At 40.1% G+C, this 25,720-nt stretch overlaps 1 protein-coding gene across 1 annotated transcript in view; it reads right to left on the reverse strand.

Moving 5' to 3' along the window:
- Positions 1 to 375: 375 nt before the first annotated feature.
- The window catches only part of LOC120542457 (eukaryotic translation initiation factor 4E-like), a 57,583-nt gene continuing 32,238 nt past the window's right edge, over positions 376 to 25,720 (reverse strand). The window contains exons 6-7 of the mRNA XM_039774952.1: positions 20,329 to 20,468; positions 376 to 856 (exon numbers count right to left, since the gene is read on the reverse strand). Coding sequence (XP_039630886.1) covers positions 742 to 856; positions 20,329 to 20,468 — 255 coding nt within the window. The 3' untranslated portion in view covers positions 376 to 741. The remainder of the gene's footprint in view (positions 857 to 20,328; positions 20,469 to 25,720) is intronic.

The following is a 25,720-nucleotide window of genomic DNA, read 5'->3' on the forward strand; positions in this document are numbered from 1 at the left end:
TTCTTCTGACAAAATCAGTCAAATATAAACTTTATTGTTCGTTAACATTTGTTTATTATTTTTCTTTGAAAATCTAACAAGCCATAGAAAGAAACTGGAATACAACCAAATTTAGATTATCAATACAGAAATTCTTTAAATAAAACAAAATTTGGCTAGAACTTGAAAGTCAAAAATGTAACACTTGACAGAAAAATAAATTACTTTCTCCACAGCTCTAAAAATAATCCAACAAGCAGAAGCTACCTTATTTTTTACATCTAAGTCTCAATAGGGGTATATATATATATATATATATATATATATATATATATATATATATATATATATATATATATATATATATATATATATATATATATATATATACACAAACACACTACCAAGTTTTAGCCCCTTTTCGCAGTGTTTACTATAAATATGTATTAAACACATCTAGCTTGGGCAAAGGAACACAACATCACATTTTACAAAGGCCACAATGCAATAGAGTGGTGAGGAAATAAACTTTTCATTAATTAAAATATTCTGTGTTGCTATATCAAGGCCATGAAAAGTTAAACCAAGATTATAGTTTAGTTTAAATTACTCTCACATACATAATTTATAGGTATACCATTATTTTATAATTCTAAGATTAAACCAAATAAGATTCTATATAGAAACCAACTCAGCTGTGAAAGTCACTGAAGATGAGATTTCCTGAGCCAACATTCTACTTCCAAAGTTTCATGTTCTCCTTTAGACAATAAACTTGTTTTTTGTAATGGAGTTGCTCTTTGTTGCTGTATCAGCATGTGCTTGATAGCCAATTACCAACTTTGCAGGCAGACCTAACCACTCCTTGAACTTGCGCCTACAAGATGAGAACAGACAGAATAATTATATTGACTGCTGTAAATTACTGACCTCTTTAACAATGCACTTATAGCTTTGAGTTTTAAACTTAAAACTGAGCAACTTTTACTAGGATTGTTAGTAATAACAATTAGCAACCTAGAAAGAAACTTAAAAACAATGGTTAACAGAAAGACATGAGTATTTGCTCAACAGCCACAAACCTCTGAGGAAGCCTACTTTCTGCTTTATTACTTATGTTCTGTTTGCATGAACAACTTTATTACAAGACATCTATAAAATTTCAAACTGTTACACAACTTTGAGGAATAAATTCTTATTATTCCTATTAGGTAGTGTTGGCTGGTTCTAGATAACACTGGATTACTGGGGCAGGGGAAGAAAAAAAAACCAACAAAAAAACCCTACCCTCCTAGCAGCAGAAACAGGACTGATACAGGCCTAAAAGTCTCTTTAAATGTATCCTACAAGCCACCCCACACCAGGTTGCTGCATTCCAATCGCTACTTTTAAGCTATAGTGCAATATTGTAGGTGGTATGTATACCAACATTTTAGCAAATCATTAATATTTATCTATACAATTGTTTCTGGAAAAGGTGTTAATTTAACCAGAACCTGACTGGCAAATTGCTTGCTAATGTTGTCAAGGAAGTCTCAGAAGACTAAACATAATGTCTTTGCAGCATGGGTTGTAATATGGGCAGGACTGAAGTTGAATCAGTGTTTAAACTATGGTGGGCCTTTTTAGCATTTAATCCCTCTTTCAATATCAAAATTTAGAATGCTGATATTGCTTGTTCTTAATCTGAATAACCATTTCATACCGGATAGAAGTTTTTGATACAGTATCTTTCCATTTAAATGGCCATCCACTTTTGAATTTTGATAAAGTTAAAATTTCAAAATGTTTTATCTAGTACAATACTTACAAGTTTACATGATGTTGGAGTTGCCTCAACACAACAATAAACTGTGGTAAATTACAGCAAAACTTCACTTGACTTAAGCCCCCAGATGATCCAAGAGATCACAGGGCTATACATGCACAATTTCAGTGAAACTGGAATTACAGTTTACTTTTTAAACCCAGTGTTTTGAAAGGTTTACTCTCAACTGTGAGAGTAGTAGGATTTCTGTGCAGACAACATTCAGAAGTTAAAGCAAGATGAAATTTTTTAAAGAACACATGGCTATTTATGAATGATACAGAACTAAGCTTTAATTAAACTATTGTGTTTTTAATGTAGAAATACACAAGACATTATTCAAAATTAAATAAATTTTAGTTATTTTAATGTTTTGTACAGGAGTGGGATTTACTAGGCTGAAAGTGAAGAGCCAGTTCTTAACGGAAAGAAGTTAGAAGTAGAAAAATGTGCAGGAGTAAGGATCTGATGGACTTTGACAAGTGCATATTTGTGATTACTAGAAGAGGGGGTTTCAGCATCTCTAAAACAGCAGGTCTTAAGAGGTGTTCCTGGTATGTAGGAGTTAGTACTACCGAAAACAGTCCAAGGAAGGAATTATGATAAACAAGCGACAGGGTCATGGGTGCCCAAGGACTTCTGATGCATGTTGGGAGGGTGGGTTAGCCTGTCTGGTCTAATCCCAAAGAAGAGATACTATAACACATATTGCTCAAAACCGTAATGATGGCCATGAGAAAAAGGGGTCCTAACATACTATGCATAGCAGCTTGCTGCATATAGGGCTTAGCCACAGACCAGTCAGAATACTCATGTTGGCCACAGTCCATCACCGAACCACCTACAATGTGCCCTTTCAGAACTGGACCACAGAGCAATGGAAGAAGGTGATCTCATCTCATGGATATTTTCTGTTAAATAATGTGGATAGCTGGGTGCACATGTATCATTTAACTTGGGAAAGAGATGGCGGCAGGGAAGACTATGGGAAGGCAGAAAGCTAGCAGAGGCAGCGTGATGGTATGGGCAATGTTCTGCTGGAAAACCTTGGGTCCTGGCATTCATGTGGACGTTACTTTGACATGTACCACTTGCCTAAAGGTTGTTGTAGGCCATGTACACCCCTTCATGGCAATGGTGTTCCCTGATGGTAGAGGCCTCTTGCAGCAGGAAAATACTCTACCACACAGCAAAAATTGTTGAGGAATTTTTTTTTTTTTGCATACACGGTGTTGACCTGGCCTCTAAAATTTTCCAGATCTCAATTTGGTTAAACTGTGGGATATGCTGAAAAAAAAAATAGTCTAATCCATGAAGGCTCCACCTTACATCTCACAGGACTTAAAAGGATTTGCGGCTAATGTTTCAGCGTCAGATACCACAGTACACCTTCAGACATCTTGTGGAGGGAATGCCTCAAAGTGCAAGAGCTGTTACGGCAGTACAAGGGGTACTTTGACAATATCAGGAAAGTGGTTTTAATGTTGTGGCTTGTCAGTATAGATTGTAGAGTTTACTGGCAGAATTACAATGTGCTCTGTATGAATAAATGTACCGTGCAATGGACAAATGCTCCATTTATAGCTGTCCCCTGCCTTGTGCCCAAACAGTCAAGGTGGTCTCCGCCTTACTGGAGTACAACAGACAATTTTTTTTTATTATTATTTATTTACTTTTGCAAAGAAAATGTAGACAACTTTTATGTACAACATTTTTACTGAAAGCTGTATTTATATTTTTGACAAGTTATGCCATTTCATTTTATATATATATCTGTATTGTAGAAATTATGATTGAATCTAATTGTGAATGAAGAAGTTAACACAGCTTATTCTTAGATGAAGACACTTTTGGTTAATTCAAAGACTAACATTTTCAATAAGATGGGAATAATCTGTTAAGTCCAAAGTTGAGGTGTATGTGATTTATTCTTGAGAACAAAACAGTTACAGTGGAACCTCGGGTCACGACCGTAATTCGTTCCAAAACTCCACAACCTGATTTGCTTGTGACCCAAACTAATTTCCCCCATAGGATTGTATGGAAATACAATTAATCCATTCCAGGTCAAAGATTTTTAAGCACAAAATAGTTTACACCATAGAATGCACAGTGTAATAGTAAACTTAATGTAAAAACACTGAATAACACTGAGAAAACCTTGAACAGAGAAAACATTGCAAGAGTTCACGCTACAGTCTTATGAACCACTGTAAAAAACCTTGAACAACAGAGAAAATTCATGCTACAGCCTTACAAACCGCTCGCTTTTTTAAATGAGTTTTAAGCAGAGGTAAAAAAAAATGAAAATTTGAAAAATCCTTAAATTTATACAAAAACTAACCATAAACAACCAATAAAACTAACCTTGCAGCAAATCGCCATGAATCTTCTTTGCTTTCTCGCAGAACACTGCCTCACTTACACTATCCCTGCAAGTTGCTTCTTGTTCAACCACACTAGCAACTGTTTTTCCACCTCTTCCAACACTTGATGCCTCTGCTTGGTTAACAATAAGTCCTTTTGCAACATCAGCTGCTTTAATGGCCTCTTTCTGCTTTGGAACAGTCAAATTAGTAGATTTTGACTTCTTGTACTCGGCGGCAAGATCAGTAACACGAACGCCACGCTCATACTTTTCAATAATTTCTTATTATATATAGGTTGCATGCACGTCTGACAGAGAACAATGTACAGGGAGAGACTGAACACGTGTGGAAATCAGCGCGTATAAACCTGAAGGGAAACTGGCTTGTTCGTAAGCCGAGTGTGTGGTTGTGAAAAGTTTGGCTAACTGTGTTCCGAGAAGTTAATGACCCGAGGTTCCACTGTATTTTAAATGACGTCAGTAATAGAACAGTTATTAGGCCATGGGCACAAGATACAAATAAGGTTTACATAAAAAGATTGTTTGGGTATACTCTGAGACAGATTTAGGACAAATCATCATCTGTTAAATGCATGTATAAATGCCTCCAATGAAAATAATTTATAGCATTTGAAAAAAAATGGAGCTTCAAAAATCACATTAATTACAGATTTACTATGAACTTTGATGGCTTCAGCCACAGACAAGATTATATAGCTTTTATATACTTCAGCTTTCTCTCTTGCCTTTTCTGGGTCACTGTGTTAGAAATTAGTTCAGTCAGAATGAACACCACTATTCAAATATAACTTGAATCTACAGTATATGACAAAATGAGAAAATTTGAGAAACAATCTTATATTCAATTGTTAAAAAAAAAGTTTAAAAATGAATCTTTCAATAATTTTGACATAGGCTTACTCCAAAAACACTATTCTGCAAAACTGCTGCATTTTTCATGAGTTTCACATCACCCACGATCAACGTTTTTGTAATTTTTAATTGTTAGTTTGTATTATTTATAAAACAGATTTTTCTAAAGCCCTGCTATCCCTTTTAGTTAATAGGTGTACCAATGACAGATTTTAAGCACTTGTCAAGCACCCTAATATTATCTTTTTGCTCCTGTTCCGTTTTACTCTTCAACCCGAGATACTTGGTTTGCCGTTTTATATTAAAACTGTTACATATTCATTGCAGCAAGCAAAAGTCTGTTTATCTTTTCTCATTATACTATGGTAAATAAAAAGAAAAACCAGAAATATGGCAGTTATTTTTCGGCAATCAAATGAACACGTTAAAGAACATGTTCAGTCTCAGGAAAGCACACTTGGCTACCTCACCCAAAACATGTCTTTGAGGCAAAATGAAAAATAAGTATTAAAGTTACATGTGTTCAATTTTTGATGCATCTGTTAAGGGGGGAAAAATAACCCAGTTTAGTTCAATTCTGTATGTTATTCTCCACAAGAAAAGACACACAGAAGAGCAGAGGACTGGAGGAGGAGGCAGGTTGTGGGGACTAAAATGACGCATGCTTTTAATGTGTTTAAGCAAGGGTGAATATACCATCAGAGAATTCTGAGTGTACGTCCAGGGGCTTATGACAGAAAGGGGCCTTTTATCAATAAGATTAAACACAGCAATCGAGTATCTGTGCACAATAACGACTAAAGGGGGGACCAAGGACGACTTGATTTACCAACGAGGATAGCATAAAACCAAATGAGAAATACTATGCTGCATTAGACAATCAGGTCTCTTCATGCTGTATCTTCAAAGGTACGATCACCTCGCTGTTAAAGAGGCATCACGCAGAAGCCTGCAGGGCTTTTCTTTTCTCTGAAGGGCCATGTTTTCAAGAGAATGCTGCATCAATGAACAAGTAATAAGCACTACATGTCTTTTGGACATGCGCAAAAATTTGAAAAGATTCATAATATGCCTTTCTATGCTTCATTAAGTGTAATGTACATGTAGTAGCAATTAGAACTTTAAACCTACAAACCGGATTCCAAAAAAGTTGGGACACTATACAAATCGTGAATAAACACTAAATGCAATGATATAGAGGTGCCAACTTCTAATATTTTATTCAGAATAGAACATAAATCATGGAACAAAAGTTTAACCTGAGAAAATGTATAATTTTAAGGGAAAAATATGTTGATTCAGAATTTCATGGTGTCAGCAAATCCCAAAAAAGTTGGGACAAGGCCATTTTCACCACTGTGTGGCATCTCCCCTTCTTCTTACAACACTCAACAGACGTCTGGGGACCGAGGAGACCAGTTTCTCAAGTTTAGAAATAGGAATGCTCTCCCATTCTTGTCTAATACAGGCCTCTAACTGTTCAATCGTCTTGGGCCTTCTTTGTCGCACCTTCCTCTTTATGATGCGCCAAATGTTCTCTATAGGTGAAAGATCTGGATTACAGACTGGCCATTTCAGTACCCGGATCCTTCTCCTACGCAGCCATGATGTTGTGATTGATGCAGAATGTGGTCTGGCATTATCTTGTTGAAAAATGCAGGGTCTTCCCTGAAAGAGATGACGTCTGGATGGGAGCATATGTTGTTCTAGAACCTAAATATATTTTTCTGCAGTGATGGTGCCTTTCCACACATGCAAGCTGCCCATGCCACACGCACTAATGCAACCCCATACCATCAGAGATGCAGGCTTCTGAACTGAGCGTTGATAACAACTTGGGTTGTCCTTGTCCTCTTTGGTCCGGATGACATGGCGTCCCAGATTTCCAAAAGAACTTGAATCGTGACTCGTCTGACCACAGAACAGTCTTCCATTTTGCCACACTCCATTTTAAATGATCCCTGGCCCAGTGACAACGCCTGAGCTTGTGGATCTTGCTTAGAAATGGCTTCTTCTTTGCACTGTAGAGTTTCAGCTGGCAGCGGATGGCACGGTGGATTGTGTTCACTGACAATGGTTTCTGGAAGTATTCCTGAGCCCATTCTGTGATTTCCTTTACAGTAGCATTCCTGTTTGTGGTGCAGTGTCGTTTAAGGGCCCGGTGATCACGGGCATCCAGTATGGTTTTACGGTCTTGACCCTTACGCACAGAGATTGTTCCAGATTCTCTGAATCTTCGGATGATGTTATGCACAGTTGATGATGATAGATGCAAAGTCTTTGCAATTTTTGCTGGGTAACACCTTTCTGATATTGCTCCACTATCTTTCTGCGCAACATTGTGGGAATTGGTGATCCTCTACCCATCTTGGCTTCTGAGAGACACTGCCACTCTGAGAAGCTCTTTTTATACCCAATCATGTTGCCAATTGACCTAATTAGTGTTTATTGGTCTTCCAGCTCTTCGTTATGCTCAAATTTACTTTTTCCAGCCTCTTATTGCTACTTGTCACAACTTTTTTGGGATTTGTCGACACCGTGAAATTTTGAATCAACATATTTTTCCTTTAAAATGATACATTTACTCGGATTAAACGTTTGATCTGTCATCTACGTTCTATTACAAATAAAATATTGACATTTGCCATCTCCACATCATTGCATTCAGTTTTTATTCACAATTTGTTTAGTGTCCCTTTTTTGGAATCCGGTTTGTACATTTGAGCATTTACTTTTTTTAATAAGAGTATTCAAATCACAAAATTTTTGTATACGTTGACAGACCTAAAAAAACAAATCCCTCTTTTTCATCATTTTCCCCATTTGTGACCTCTCTCCTTAGTAAACCAAATATCCTTTACACCCATGCATCTGGATTTTGTTTCCCCATGATCTTATACAATGTACTGGATTTTTGCTCCACACACATTTTAATTTTATTTATATATATATTTATATCCATCCATCCATCCATCCTCTTCCGCTTATCCGAGGTCGGGTTGCGGGGGCAGCAGCTTAAGCAGAGAGGCCCAGACTTCCCTCTCCCGGCCACTTCCAGCTCTTCCGGGAGAATCCCAAAGGCGTTCCCAGGCCAGCCGGTGACATAGTCCCTCCAGCGTGTCCTGGGTCTTCCCGGGGCCTCCTCCCGGTTGGGCGTGCCGGAACACCTCACCAGGGAGGCGTCAGGAGGCATCCTGATCAGATGCCGAGCCACTTCATCTGACTCCTCTCGATGCGGAGGAGCAGCGGCTCTACTCTGAGCCCCTCCCGGATGACTGAGCTTCTCACCCTATCTTTAAGGGAAAGCCCAGACACCCTGCGGAGGAAACTCATTTCAGCCGCTTGTATTCGCGATCTCGTTCTTTCGGTCACTACCCATAGCTCATGACCATAGGTGAGGGTAGGAGCGTAGATCGACTGATAAATTGAGAGCTTTGTTCACCACGACAGACCGATGCAGAGCCCGCATCACTGCGGACGCCGCACCAATCCGCCTGTCGATCTCACGCTCCATTCTTCCCTCACTCGTGAACAAGACCCTGAGATACTTGAACTCCTCCACTTGGGGCAGGATCTCTCCCCCAACCCTGAGAGGGCACTCCACCCTTTTCCGGCTGAGGACCATGCTCTCGGATTTGGAGGTGCTGATTCTCATCCCAGCAGCTTCACACTCAGCTGCGAACCGATCCAGAGAGAGCTGAAGATCACGGCCTGATGAAGCAAACAGGACAACATCATCTGCAAAAAGCAGTGACCCAATCCCGAGTCCACCAAACCGGACCCCTTCAACACCCTGGCTGCGCCTAGAAATTCTGTCCATAAAAGTTATGAATAGAATCGGTGACAAAGGGCAGCCCTGGCGGAGTCCAACTCTCACTGGAAGCGGGCTTGACTTACTGCGGCAATGCGGACCAAGCTCTGACACCGGTTGTACAGAGACCGAACAGCTCTTATCAGGGGGTCCGGTACCCCATACTCCCGGAGCACCCCCCACAGGATTCCCCGAGGAACACGGTCGAATGCCTTTTCCAAGTCCACAAAACACATGTAGACCCGGTGGGGCAAACTCCCATGCACCCTCCAGGACTCTGCTAAGGGTGAAGAGCTGGTCCACTGTTCCGCGACCAGGACGGAAACCACACTGTTCCTCCTGAATCCGAGGTTCGACTATCCGACAGGCCCTCCTCTCCAGATTTTATATTATATATATATATGTGTATATAGCAATATATATATATATATATATATATATATATATATATATATATATATATATATATATATATTATATATATATATATATATATATATATATGTGTGTGTGTAGCAAAAATTCCTGCCTGGTTCCTGCCTTGTGCCCTGTGTTGGCTGGGATTGGCTCCAGCAGACCCCCAACCCCAAACCTTGTTTCAAGTTCATCGGGTTGGATGGATTATATATATAGGTTGCTTGTAATAAATAGTATGTTAGCTCAGTAGGTGTATGGAATTATGTTTCAAGAATTTAACATAGTAATTAATAAATTAAGACAAATGTAAAATAGGAGGGTATTAAGACATCTAAAAGAAAAATCAGGATATAAATGATGCTTATAATCTAAGCATTAATTAGACAAGGTTAATAGATGTGTAAGGTTAATGAAAGGCAACTGAATCATAAAATGAAGATGAGTGAAAGATAATTACATTTATTATGAGGTTTACTAATATTCAGATAGTTACTCAAATAAGATGTGTAGGGGTGTCCTAAGCGCACAAAAAAAAATACAGATGGTAGACAGTTATATCAGCACTTTGATGTTCTTTCATGTGATCAATTTTCTCTCATTCTTTGTCAGTAAAATTGATAAAATTTGCTGTGGTATTGTTCCAACTGACTATGAACTTCCCACAGTTAATCATGGTATTGTATTCGAATCTTTTGATCCTGTCTTACTTTCACAGCTAAAAAACTATTGACACCCTTAAACCAGCTGCCAGTCCTCTTGATATTGTACCACCACGCCTCTTAGTTGATGTTTTGGATCCATCATCCATCGCAATTATCAATGATTCTATTAGTGAGGGATCTGTGCCCTCATTTTTTAAACATGCTGCAGTGTGTCCCTGTCTAAAAAAGGCACAATTAGATCCTGGAATTTTAGCAAATTTAAGCCCGATTTCCCAACTGCCATTTCTGGCTAAAATTTTATTAAAAATTATTTATAATTAATTGATTGATCACCTTAACTCCAATAATTTATTTGAGATCTACCAATCTGGCTTTAGGCGTAATCATGGTGTTGAGACTGCCCTCCTAAAAGTATTCAATGACATCTCTATTTTTACTGACTCGGGTGGTGCTGCAGTCCTTGTCCACCTTGCGGCTCGAACATCTTGTTGGGCTTAACGGGGCTGCTCTTAACTGGTTCTGATCATATTTAACTGGTAGACACTTTTCAGTGACTTTAAATTCCTCTTTTTCGTCTACTGCTCTTCTTAAATGTGGTGTTCCTCAGGGATCCATTTTGGGTCCCATCTTATTCTCTATAAAACTTCACCCTATTGGAGCTATTTTTAAAAAATTTTACATTTATTTTCACTGCTATGCTGATGATACAAAGGTTTATATTTCCGTCTGCAACTCTGCAATAAATCAACTGCACAACAGTCTTTCTGAACTAAGATCCTGGATGGCGAATAATTTGATCTGAATCAAAATAAAAATGGAGGCACTTATAGTGGGTCCATCAGCTAAAGCCCAAATTGGTCTTGGACTTCTCGGCTTTCTGTGTCTTTTGCAAACCTCATGTCCGCAATATAGGTGTTCTCTTTAACAGTAACCTCTCTTTTGAGAAACAAGTTAATTCTGTAGTCAAGAGTTGCTTTTTCCAGCTTCGTCTATTAGTTAAGATCAAGCCTTTTTTATCTTCTAGGGATCTTGAGAAAGCTACTCATGCTTTTATCACCTTGATTAATGCAACTCACTGTATTCTGGGATTAGCAAATCCCTGATACACAGGTTACAGTTGGTCCAGAATGCTGCCGCTCGCTTTCTGGTTGGGACAAGAAAGTATGACTCTCTCTATCCAATGATAGCTTCTTTACACTGGCTGCCTGTCAGTTTTCAAATTTTAAAATCTTGTTGCTAGTTTTTAAATCTTTACATGGGCTTGCTCCTGCCTATTTATCTGAATTGTGTGTTTTTCACCAGCCATCCAGAGTGCTTAGATCTTCTGGTCAGTTGTATCTTGTTGTCCCTCGTACCAAGTGTAAAACTAAGGGGGACAGAGCTTTTGCAGCTGCTGCTCCTCGCCTGTGGAAGTCTTTACCTCATCACATAAAGGAGTCGTCTACAATTGAACTGTTCAAAACAAGATTAAAGACTCATTTCTATTCACTTGCATTCCGTGATCTTCAGTAATACTGATGGTTTCCTCATTGTGATTATGTAACATTACTTCTATTTATTTTATTTATGTTCATTTATTTTATTTCTATTTATGTTATTCATGTTAATTGTATGCTGCGGTGGGCTGGTGCCCTGCCTGGGTTTTGTTTCCTGCCTTGTGCCCTGGGTTGGCTGGGATTGGCTCCAACAGAGCCCCCGTGACCCTGTAGTTAGGATAAAGCAAGCTGGATAATGAATGGATGGATGGTAGTTAAATTGTATGTTTTTCTTTAATTCTATTATTGTAAAGCATTTTGGTCACATCATTCCTATGTTGTTTTAAATGTGCTATATAAATAAAGTTGACATTGACACTGCAAATCACTTAATTATCAACAAACAGTAACCATGTTTATTCACATAGTGCTCATACTTTGTACTTAATGACTACCTATTTGATACTAGCAAAGAACTTTAAGTTCTCTTCTTTATTGTTGGATTAGAAACCAATAGGAGTCCAAACTTCAAAAGTTTGTTTTGGCACAAATAAATAAATAAAAAAAAAAAGTTGCACTATGAACACAGTTAACTGTACCTCAGAGCAAAACCTATGCAAGAGATGTCATAAGAAGCCATTCTTCAGACCATATCAAACCAAAGTCCACAAAAAAACACAAGGCCTCCAAGTATCAGGGCCGTATAGACTTGGACTATGAACGCCTATTGGTCTGACCACACTACTCTCCAGTGGCCCAAATCTAAATGCAGAGGCTATGTATAAAAAAAAAAAAACAGAATATAATGGGAGAATAGCAGCCAGGATCGCTATAGCCCCTCATATTCAATGAGCAAAGGTCAGGTCTGTAAATGCTTAAACTTCAAAGCAGATGCTCACGGTTATACTGTTGGTTCTGAAAATACAGTCTCTAAACTGTCTCAGGCTAATAAAAACCAAAATGAGGGAGGACCTCAAACCTGGATAAGCACCTATCTAAGAAGCAGCGAGAAGTCAAGTAAAATGACACCTTTTAAGGTCTAACTAAAAAGATTACAATATGCAAGCTTTCAAGGCAACTCAGGCCTCTTCTTCAGGCAAGATATGATCTGGTATAGATCAGGGCAATGGTATAAAACCATTTCTAAAGTATGGAGTGTTCCCAGGTACACAGTGGCCTCATTAATTGTCAAATGAAAACATTTGGAAACATCTGGACTCATCCAAGAGTTGTCGGTTGTAAAAAAAAGTATGTGACATTGATTGACTGATGTTACGAATGAGGTTCGTAAATTGGTAAAAAGTCTACATTAAATAACTTTCACTGTCTTTGTTGCAGTTTGGAGATGGCAACAGACTAATTTTCAACAAATAATCCAAATTCATTTGGTGCAATAAATAAATGCAATTTATTCAAAACAAGGATTACAAAAGACTGATATGCATGTGTGAGTGTGTATACTGTATATATATATATATTATAGAGTACCACAAAATTTCACTGGTATTGATATGGACTGGTACAATGAAAATACTGCTCTATAAACATACCTTATAAATGTAGTATGCAATAAAATCATTTTTCATAGCTCTGGAAAGCATGTGCGGCACAGGCACAAGTGTGTTAATTCTTTTTGTTCCATCCAGTTAGGGTCAATGTCACCTGTGGGTTTATTCATAGATTTAAATTTTACCACTGCAGGTTGCTCCGATTCACTGTTCAAATTTTGATGTAACACGAAGTTAGTAACTTAGATTTTACACAAATAAAGGCAATGTCACACCAATGAGCTGGTATAAGCACAGAACAGCAGATTTGTACTCTGACAAATGATTATTATTTAAAAAAAATAAAATAAATAAATAAAAAATACTAATCCCTAGGTACCAGACACTACAAGACACCTTCAGAGATCTGTTGGAGTACATACCTGGACGGGTCAGGCAAAGTGTCCCCCAACGGACTAAGTAAAAGTGTTTTTCTGGTAAACCCCCACTTGACAGGGGTCAAGAAGGGTTGTTGCTGGGGAAGGTCTCCCTGACTTTGCCTGCTCCGCCTCTTGCGGAAGTGCAATATTTGGTACTGGAGTAACTATAGTCTGGCACAAAAGGAGGCAGTCTTTGTTCAAACCTCAAGTTCACTGTAATTTAACACCTCATTTTGTTACATACAGTCTAACAACTTTTGGCCCATCTCTCACCTTTTCTGTCAAAAGTTCTTGAGAGTTTTTTTAACCTCCCAACTCTCCAATTGCATAACTTCTAATAATTCAATAGAATCTTTTCACTGTTTTCAGGGCACAGCACAGCTGTGAAACTGCTCCGCTTCAGGTAAACAATTTGCTTATAACAGCAGACTCTGGACAAAGCAGTATATTAATTCTGACAGATCTTGGTACAGCATTCAGCACTGTCAGACATGACATTCTACTGTCCAGAACAGAGAATATGCCGAGAACCTCTGGCACTGCCCTCCAGTAATTTAAGGACTATCTGACCAACAGGCAAGAGTGTTAGTCTTGGCAACAGTAGATCCAGCTCAGTGCCAGTCACATAAGGTGTTCCTCAGGGCTCTGTCCTCTGCGATCGATCAATAGATAGATAGATTTTTCTGCATCACCTACAGTGTGTGTGTGTATCTATCTATCTAAAAGTGCAGTTTGCTAGGCAATTCATAAAGTCTGTTTGGCTCTGAAATATTTCCTTCGGGTTTTCATAGTGTTTCCTGGACACCTGTGTGTGCAGACAATAAAAGAGTAATTTCATGCCATTGCAGGTAGGTAATACACAGGCAAAAAACACCCACAGTTCCATAAAGAATCTCACAATCAGCCTAACATTCTCATTACCCAGGATTTCCAAATGTTATTGGGGCACATGGGACTGATCAGAGTGGAGTTTGCCGAAACATTTGGAAAATGTACCTCTCCGCCTGATGAATAATCAGACACAGTGTCTTAATCAAATATTTGACCTTTGTCAATATCTTGTTGGTCAAACAAGTTCTAGGAATATGATGATCCCTGCAACTGACCAAAAAAAAAAAAAAATTATATGGAACAATTTTATATATATATTTATTATAATATAATATAATATAATATAATATAATATAATATATATACACACACAATGCCCATCCTTTACCTGAAATGAAGTGACCACTGCATCCTGCCACTGGTTCTGAGGAGGAGCTTCCCTCCGGAATGCCCTTAGAAACAGGGCGATGGCCATTTTGCTGGAGAGCCAACTCTTCTGCAGGGGTTAGGTCTGGACCGCGTGGACCTCCACCTGTTTTTTGCTCGTCTGCCTTATTAGCTTTAAAATTAATGTTTTTATATTAAATGCGATTCTTTATGTCGACAATTCTTTAATTAGCTATATACCAATATTTACCAGTTTGAAATATATTCTTGTACTTCACTTTAACCTGTTCCCATGTTCTCCTTGTGCTCATGTTTGATCTGGAATTATGACATATTAAATAATTATTAAATGTGACACATAGGAAATGAAACCCTGCATTCAGGAAGTTCAACACACACTACTTAGTTTAATTTGTCGGCCACTTTTTGCCAGCCGTCTTTTCTGGTTTGGGCTGCTTTTGCAGTGTTACCCCTTGTGCATATTAAATCTTGAAATTCTTCATATTCTTCAAGTAAAAGTTGCTGCTCAGCTTGTGTGAAAAAAATGCACCCGTCCTTTCGTTGCAGCCTATCAAAAACTTTCTGATCATGTTTTCTAGACTCAATATATATGGGCTTTTCAATCAGCGTGGGCGCATGCATTCATCTCGGATGATTAGATCTAGCTAGACTAATCTACTACACGACTGCATTTGAAAAACCGACTTATCTCAGATGAGTTTCACTGGCATTAACTCATCCAAGATGATGCATCTGATCTCGATGATTTAAGCGACGTACAGAAAATACCCCCCAGCTCTATTTCAATGTTGACAGCGAAACTTCAAACTTCATCAGTGTGTTCTCAGCTCACAACTTGCCTCAGTGAAATTAAAACCTGAATGGAGCAGAGCTATTTAAAAAATTAAATTGCAACAAAACTGATCCCCCTGCAAACTTAAGAAAATGGAGCTCCTTCTCAGTTACTTTGGAGGATGATCTCATCAGACCCTCTTCTGTTGCAAGGAATCTCTATGTCCGTTTCGATTCCTCTCCCTTATTCTGCCCACATAAACCACATTAAGAAACTTTCTTACTTTCACCTCCATACATTTCCATGTTCACGCATTTCTCTCCTTTTCTGATGCCGAGAAACATGTTCATGCTTTTATCACATCCTGCATTAAATTATCGTAATTCTGGCTCCAGGTAATTCAAAACTCTGCTGCAAGACTCCAAACACAAACCAGCAACAGCAAGCACAGAACACCCATCCTGCTTCACCTCCACTGGCTCCCTGTTTCTTACAGGATTGAACATAACATTTTATACCAACAAAACTTTAAATGGCCTCGTACTGGACTACAACAGTGACCTTTTCCATCAGTATGCTCCTGTTCACCCACTAAGGTCCTCCCCATTGTGGAAATCTTGTTGTGCCCCATACTAACCTGCACTCTATAGGAGACAGGACCTTTAGCTGTATGGCGCCCAGACTTTGGAATGACCTTCTAAAATTAGATGCCCCTGGTAGGGCCACCCAAGGCAAACTGGTCCTAGGTGAGGGATGAGATAAAGAGCGGTTCAATAAACCTCTGATGAAGAATAAAACCTTAGACGACGTTTTCCCTTGCCGGACGGGGTCACGGGCCCCCTCTGGAGCCAGGCCTGGAGGTGGGGCTGATGGCGGCGCCTGGTGGCGGGCCTGCACCCATGGGGCTGGCGGGCACAGCCCGAAGAGGTAGCGTGGGTCCTCCTCCCCATGGGCTCACCACCTATGGGAGGGGCCAAGGAGGTTGGGTGCAGTGTGAGTTGGGTGGTGGCGAGGCGGGACCTTGGCGGTCTGATCCTCGGCTACAGAAACTGGCTCTTGGGACGTGGAATGTCACCTCTCTGAAGGGGAAGGAGCCCGAGCTAGTGCAGGTGAGAGGTTCGGCTAGATATAGTGGACTCACCTCGACGCACAGCTTGGACTCTGGAACCAATCTCCTTGAGAGGGGCTGAACTCTCTACCACTCTGGAGTTGCCCCCGGTGAGAGCATACTTATTGCCCCCCGACTCGGAGCCTGTGCATTGGGGTTTACCCGGTGGGCGAGGGTGGCCTCCCTCCGCCGGGTGGGGAAGGGTCCTGACTGTTGTGTGCGTATGCGCTGAACAGCAGTTTGGAGTATCCACCCATTTTGGAGTCTCTGGAGGGGTTGCTAGAGGGCATACCTTCTGGGGATTCCCTCGTTTTGCTGGGAGACTTCAATGCTCCGTGGGCAATGACAGTGAGACCTGGAAGGGCGTGATTGGGAGGAATGGCCCCGATCTGAACCCGAGCGGGGTTTTGTTATTGGACTTCTGTGCTCGTCATGGATTGTCCATAACGAACACCATGTTCAAGCATAAGGGTGTTCATATGTGCACTTGGCACCAGGACACCATAGGCCTCAGGTCTATGATCGACTTTGTGGTGGTGTATGTGGACTTGCGGCCATATGTCTTGGACACTTTCGGGTGAAGAGAGGCGGAGCTGTCAACTGATCACCACCTGGTGGTGAGTTGGCCGATGGTGGGGAAGATGCGGTCAGACCTGGTAGGCCCAAGCGTGTTGTGAGGGTCTGCTGGGAGCGGCTGGCAGAGTCCCCTGTCAGAAGTAGCTTCAACTCCCACCTCCGGCAGAACTTCAACCCGTCCGAGGGAGGTGGGGACATTGAGTCGAATGGGCCATGTTCCGTGCCTCTATTGTTGAGGCGGCTGACGGGCTGTGGCGCAAGGTGGTGGTGCCTGTCGTGGCGGCAATCCCGAACCCGTTGGTGGACACCGGCGTGAGGGATGCCGTCAAGCTGAAGAAGAGTCCTATAGGACTTTTTGTCCTGTGGGTCTCTGGAGGCAGCTGATAGGTACCGGCAGGCCAAGCGGAGCGGCCGGTTGTTGCTGAGGCAAAACTTCGGGCATGGGAGGAGTTTGGAGAGCCATGGAGAACAACTTTGGACGGCTTCGAGGAGATTCTGGTCCACCGTCCGGCGTCTCAGGAGGGGGAAGCAGTGCAGTGTCAACACAGTATATGGTGGGGATGGTGGGAGGAGTACTCCTCAATCCCACTAACATGCCTTCCAATGAGGAAGCAGAGCCTGGGGACTCTGAGGTGGGCTCTCCCATCTCTGGAACTGAAGTCACCGAGGTGGTCAAAAAACTCCTTGGTGGCAGGGCCCCGGGGGTGGATGAGATACGCCCAGAGTTCCTTAAGGCTCTGGATGTTGTAGGACTGTCTTGGTTGACACGTCTCTGCAACATCGCATGGACATCGGGACAGTGCCTCTGGATTGGCAGACCGGGGTGGTGGTCCCCTCTTTAAAAGGGGACGGAGGGTGTGTTCCAACTATAGAGGGATCACACTCCTCAGCCTCCCTGGAAAAGTCTATTCGGGGGTTCTGGAGAGGAGGGTCCGTCGGATAGTCGAACCTCGGATTCAGGAGGAACAGTGTGGTTTTCGTCCTGGTCGCGGAACAGTGGACCAGCTCTTCACCCTTAGCAGAGTCCTGGAGGGTGCATGGGAGTTTGCCCACCGGTCTACATGTGTTTTGTGGACTTGGAAAAGGCATTCGACCATGTCCCTCGGGAATCCTGTGGGGTGCTCGGGAGTATGGGGTACGGACCCCTGATAAGAGCTGTTGGTGTCAGAGCTTGGTCCGCATTGCGGCAGTAAGTCGAGCCCGTTTCCAGTGAGAGTTGGACTCCGCCAGGGCTGCCCTTTGTCACCGATTCTGTTCATAACTTTTATGGACAGAATTTCTAGGCGCAGCCAGGGTGTTGAAGGGGTCGGTTTGGTGGACTCAGGATTGGGTCACTGCTTTTTGCAGATGATGTTGTCCTGTTTGCTTCATCAGGCCGTGATCTTCAGCTTTCTCTGGATCGGTTCGCAGCTGAGTGTGAAGCGGCTGGGATGAGAATCAGCACCTCCAAATCCTCAGCCGGAAAAGGGTGGAGTGCCCTCTCAGGGTTGGGGGAGAGATCCTGCCCCAAGTGGAGGAGTTCAAGTATCTCAGGGTCTTGTTCACGAGTGAGGGAAGAATGGAGCGCGAGATCGACAGGCGGATCGGTGCGGCATCCGCAGTGATGCAGGCTCTGCATCGGTCTGTCATGGTGAAAAAGGAGCTGAGCCGTAAGGCAAAGCTCTCAATTTACTAGTTGATCTACGCTCCTACCCTCACCTATGGTCATGAGCTATGGGTAGTGACCGAAAGAATGAGATCGCGAATATAAGCGGCTGAAATGAGTTTCCTCCGCAGGGTGTCTGGGCTTTCCCTTAAAGATAGGGTGAGAAGCTCAGTCATCCGGGAGGGGCTCAGAGTAGAGCCGCTGCTCCTCCGCATCGAGGGGAGTCAGATGAGGTGGCTCGGACATCTGATCAGGATGCCTCCTGGACGCCTCCCTGGTGAGGTGTTCCGGGCACGTCCAACTGGGAGGAGGCCCCAGGTCTCCCGGCTGGCCTGGGAACGCCTTGGGATTCTCTCGGAAGAGCTGGAAGAAGTGGCTGGGGAGAGGGAAGTCTGGGCCTCTCGGCTTAAGCTGCTGCCCCCGCGACCCGACGATAGATCGATAGATAGATATAAAATAAAAAAAAAAAAAACTCATCTGTTCAGGAAGGAGTTTAACTTGACCTGACATTCTGCCCTCTCAGTGTTACTCTCTGTCCAGATGCTCAGTATAATTTGCGTGCGTTATCACAAATGATGCGGTTATCTGCTAGGCTTTTAATATTTAATTTAGTATTTTACTCTGCTTTATTCTCTTTTATTCTATTTAATGCTTTGTGTATCCTGTATCCATCCATTTTAGTGTTCTATTCAGGAAACATTTGTATCCAATACTAAATTGTACCTGCGGTTTCTTTCTGAGAATTAGACTTAAAGCAATATCAGACTGTTGAAAATGTTTAATGTAAGCTTGAATTGCTCATGAAAAATGATAACCAAATTAAGCATTCTGCTTATTTACTACATAAAAAGAGGGAGTTGAGGTTTGTTCCCCACTGGTTTTATTTTGAGAGCGATAATCTTGCTTGCAAATTTGGCTGGGATATTTCACCAGTGCTACGTTTTAGTGAAGTCACCTTAATTTACTTGTGGTTTTGCATGTAGTATCAGTGTGCAGATTTTTAAAATAAAAACTGCATCTCAGGATCTGTGGATGTGGGCATAGGGTGTTCAATTTTGGAGGTGAGCAGAATACTCAATTAGCTCAGCTGTTTCACATTAGCATTCCATGGGTAGCAATTAAGATGCCACAGCTATGGAAGTATAAATGGAAACCTAATGGTTTGAAAAAGGAGAAAGAGTCCGAAGGTTAAATGGAAAAGAAATGTAGCACCAGGGTTAACACAGAGCCATGCAAGCGATAGGGGATGGCCAAAGGTGGAACAAGTGGACTCTCCAAAAAAAGTCCTGTGGACACCAAGGAATGGTGAGCAGGGAGCTATGTTTGTGGGACCCTCACTGCTGGCAGGAGCACAAGCTAGTGAGATGGAAGATTTTGCTTGAGCAGGCCACACGAGTGAGTAGCAGGAAAGAGGATTAGAGGCACAAAAAATACATACAAAGATGGAGCATCATCATTATCACAATTCTCCCAAAATCAGAGAACATAAAATTAGAATCTTTAGTAAAATTACTATATACTTTTTTTAAAAAAAAAAAAGGCAAAATCCATTACCTCCTTCTACATGGATGATTTTTACTAAACAATATAAAAGGTGGTAGAATACTTTAAGGGTACACACATTGATGAAGCACATCATCAATAGTACTGTTCTCAAAAGTTGACCTACCCAATGTAAGTAACTGCTTCTCGGTTTTCAGTATTGGTAGTCCAAAGAGCAATTTTATCACCTTTGGCTCGGACATTGATGACAGCTCCACACACATCATCACTGTGATCATCAAAAGCCTCTCCAATAATGCACAAGAGCTAAAAAGCAAAGCAACTTATTAACGTAAATTCAATAGACTATGTACTTAAACACATAAACACCTCCATGAATCTATTATGTACAACTATAAATATGAAGGAATAATTTGCACATTTCAAATTCAAAGTCAACCTAAAAAACTTGGATAATTCAATGAAATTTCAAATTGAAACAAAGTTTGTATATTTAATTTAATATATACCTACTTTTTACTGCTAATGCCTAAAAAAATAAAGTGACAAATAAAGGTCAAAATTTAAGTTGGAAAGGCAGATATACAAGGAACTAACATGCATACATACATACCTTACATACAAAAACAGACAGAACATGACCTAAAATATACAAAAATGATCAATGCTTATAAAACCCCATCAAGTTTTGAACATCCTTAAAACAGTTATGAGGTTACAGGGTCCAGAGCCTATCCCACAATCTTGTATTTTCACACAGCATCAGTCCACTCCATTGCAGGGCAAAATTATTAACACAACAACATGACTGTAACTTTATAACAAAACAAACTAGAGTTCCCAAAAAGGAGGTGTTTACAATAATGGAAGATGACAAGCATACCCCATAGTAAAATTCCCAAACAGGGACAGGAAGACCATACAAACTGGGATTGACATTTTGCAGACATTTAATACAATCAAGAGATTCCTAAACAATCTAGCAAACCCCAATTTTGTAATTATCAATAAAAAGAAGGTTTGAGAAAAGAAAAAACACACACCCACACACCAAAACATCAACATTTATTTATATAGCACATTTTCATACAAAAAAAAAAAAAAATGTAGCTCAAAGTGCTTTACAAAATGAATAGAAAAATAGAAGACACAAAAAATAAAAATAAGTCAACATTAATTAACATAGAATAAGTAAGGTCCAATGGCCAGGGTGAACAGAAAAAAAAAAAACACTCCAGACGGTTGGAGAAAAAAAATAAAATCTGCAGGGATTCCAAATACAGGCAATAAACTGCTAATCTATACTAACAAAAGGCAAAGCCCTCACTGACTCACTCACTGACTCATCACTAATTCTCCAACTTCCCGTGTAGGTAGAAGGCTGAAATTTGGCAGGCTCATTCCTTACAGCTTACTTACAAAAGTTGGGCAGGTTTCATTTCGAAATTCTGCGCGTAATGGTCAAAACTGGAACCTATATTTTCGTCCATATACTATAATGGACGTCTGTTCGATGGTAACTCCGCCACCCACGTAATTTAGTGCCTGCCCATATAAAGCCGTCCGTCAGCGGCAATCCAATAGAAACATGGGTAAAGGACTGTGCTTATGCAGAGCAAGATGAGATGGTCAGGGTGGTGTTTGGCACAAACTTGGCGAAACTGCAGGAGAAACTTTTAAGTGCTGGGTCTTAGCTAACAATAAATACAGCCGTGGACATCGCATGAGATGGCACCAGCACAGCTGGGAACCTTCGATGCATGTACACCGAGCGGCTCACGAAAAACTGACGCAGTGCACAGACAAAAAACAGTTCCAAAGAGTGCTGAACAAAAACCGAATTACACAACTGAGAAGGCAGCAAAAAAATATGAAGCGTCTGACACATACAAGCATATTCATAAGTGCAACTACTGCGGAAACAAAGCACACGGTGGAAAACGTCAATGTCCCGCTAAAGGAGGACAGTGTATATAAAAAAAAAAAAAACAAAACCCCGTGCATGCAGTGTGTCACGTCTCTGATAAAGAGGAAGACCAGCAGTTTATTGATGCAGTAAGAAACGAATCAATGAATGAAACCCGTTATCTTTACAACGATTGACAAACACGGAATGTGACTTGAACACAACACATCCTACAAATACGAACCTGACTGAAAGAAATAATGATAATCAAATCCTTGATGACAACAACTAAACAATTACTGCATATTGACAATCCTGTAACGTTATTTTTAAAATGTTCCCTTTTCTTTTTCATAACCTCTTTAAAACACTACTTCTTCGCTGTGAAGCGCAAGTGTGTGTGTATACATATACACACACACACACACATATATATATATATATATACACACATATATATATACACACACATAATACATACATACATATACATATATATATATATATATATATATATACACACATACATATATATATATATATATATATATATATAGTCACACTGCGTGTGAATAGGGCGGCGTTGTGTGGACCAAGTAATGGTAATTCCACGCCAGGCCAGGGGAGGACGGGGTGCAATAAACCTTCTCTTGCTATCTCTGCAGACCAGCCGCAGGAAAGCCTATCTGAATCAGGAACATCACTTCCACTTCCGGCGCCCAGAAGAATGTCACTTCCAGTTCCGACGCCCAGAAGATTGTCACTTCCTGTCCCGACTCCCAGACTGATGTCAGAGAGACATCACTTCCATTCAACCAACATCACTTCCTGTTAACATGTCACTTCCTGTTTGATCATTTAAAACCGCCATCTTTTCAACCCTTGCGCAGTTCTGTTTTGGACTCCGTACTGATAACATCAGTGCTGAAACTTAAGACTCCTTTGCAGCTAGGAATATTAAGGCGCTTTTCCACTGCATAGTACGGCACAGCACGATTCAGTATGGCTCACCTTGGTGCGGCTCAGTTTCGACTGCAGTTTAGTACCGCTTTAGAGTGGGTGGGATTATTCACGTGTCGTTATAGTTGCGCCGCCTCTACTGCCGTGACACCGTGGAACTTTTACAACAACACGCGAACAAGCGACAACACTTTAGCTCGACGGCAGCGCCAAGGTTAAGCATCTAAAAAGCACATCACTAGCTAACTTTTATCACTGTTGCAAAGCATAAAATGAACTTAACTGCCAGTGTAACATTAAAATGCTGATTCTGTATATTACAGATCTTCCACATTTTGCAAAAAGTCGCCGCAACAGACCATCTGTTTGGACATTTAACCGTGCTTCAGAGTGGTAGGATGTGATTGTTCCCGGTTTTACAAACACTCAGTGGCTGGAGAACTTTCGAAACTTCCGCGTGTCTGTACCTTTAAAGAAAAGAATAGCCAGTGACGCAGTAATGACAATTTTCTCCGGCCAATCAGTGACCAGCAGAGTTTACCCGTCACATTTTGGTAACGGTTCGGCACTCTTGGAACCTCGGCTGAGGTGGTACTAAAAAAAGGACCAGGTACCAGGTACTGTTCCCAGTGGAAAGCCCCGCAAAAGTGAGCTGTACTGAACCGTGTTGTACTATGCAGTGGAAAAGCGGCTTTATATGGGTGGCTGCCCCAAACCTTTTATACGTGTGTCGAGTGGCTTCATTTTACAATATGTACATGCATTTAAATGATCAAACTGGAAGTGACATGTTAACAGGAAGTGATGTTGGTTGACCGGAAGTGATGTCTCTCTGACATCAGTCTGGGAGTCGGGACAGGAAGTGACATTCTTCTGGGCATACATACATATACATATATATATACACATATATATATATATATACATATATATATATATATATATACACATATATATATATATATATACATATATATATATATATATATATATATATATATATATATATATATATATATATATATATATACACATATATATATATATATATATATATATATATATATATACATATATATATATATATATATATATATACACATATATATATATATATATATATACATATATATATATATATATATATATATATATATATATATATATATATATATATATATATATATATATATATATATATATATATATATATATATATATATATATATATATATATATATATATATATATATATATATATATATATATATATATATATATATATATATATATATATATATATATATATATATATATATATATATATATATATACATATATATATATATATATATATATATACATATACTATATATATGCCAAACAGGCAAATACACTGATTTTGTGAATATATAAAGTCAAAAAAAAAAGTCAATATATAAAGAATAAGTCAAAACTTGAATATGTAAAGTCATTCCCGAATATATAAAGTCAGCGTTGGAATTTATAAAGTCATTCCTGATTATATAAAGTCAACATCGGAGTATATAAACTCACTACTGAATTTATAAAGTGAAAGTCAAAATCTATTGATTGAAACGACTCTGAACTAAGTTAACAAAAGCATTATTCAGAAAAATAAATTAAAAAAAACACTGTTCGGTTAATGTTTTGAAAATGATGCATGTGCCCTGCCCAGGATTGGTTCCTGCCTTGCACCTAGTATTGGCTGGGATTGGCTCCAGCAGACCCCTGTGACCCTGTGGTCGGTTTCAACGGGTTGGGAAATGGATGGATATTCCAGCGCGGACTTTGTATATTCCGACGCTGACTTTATATATTCAAGTTTTGACTTTATATAGTTCAATTTAGTCATCATTGCATAACTTTTTCTTTACCATAGAAATTTAAAGACTAAATTCAACTTCCATTCCTAACAAAGATATTTCTGGCGACTAAATAGAACCTACTTATATCCAAATTTGAGCTATTGCGCTGTCGCCTGCCTGCCTGAATAAGTCACCCTAAACCCGCTCTTACTTTTTTACAGTTCATTTAATCATGGCTAGTGGCGGAAAAATTATAAAATGGAAGGAGGATTACACGGAGTATGGCTTTACCAAAACAATCACTGATGGCGAATCAATTATTCATAAAGCTTCAACTGGTGATCCATTTTTCTGTGTTAACCTCATATTTTTTCATACTTCTCAAACCAAGGGGGTTCGAGGGTAAAATGAATCGGGAAGCGCTGATCAATGTAATCGGTGTACCAGGAAATCATGCATTGACAGAAGTTCCCCTTTGTTTGTAATGCAAAGTGTGATTAAATGCGTTGATTTTTAAACGCATTATGGAGCACATGCATCGAAGCTTCTCAGCTGTGCTTGTGCTAAGAAAAGGAAACATTTTAAAAATAACGTAACACGATTGCCAATGTAACCTTTTGTAAGTAGTGCCTGGAGGATTCAGTGTGGAGAAGGAGGATTCAGTGTGGAGAAGGAGGATTCAGTGTGGAGAAGGAGGATTCAGTGTGGAGAAACTCTAGAGACAGCGTGTGTATTAACTTGTGGATTTTTCTGTGGGTATTTGGTGGCAGTGTCACAAAGTCTCTTCCGTAACACTGCATTAGCTGCGGAGCTCAGCTCAGAGCGAAATGAGGTGAATGGGAGGGGAGATGATGATCGACTCC

Source organism: Polypterus senegalus, chromosome 13 (assembly GCF_016835505.1).
Source record: "Polypterus senegalus isolate Bchr_013 chromosome 13, ASM1683550v1, whole genome shotgun sequence".
NCBI classification, from domain to species: domain Eukaryota; kingdom Metazoa; phylum Chordata; class Cladistia; order Polypteriformes; family Polypteridae; genus Polypterus; species Polypterus senegalus.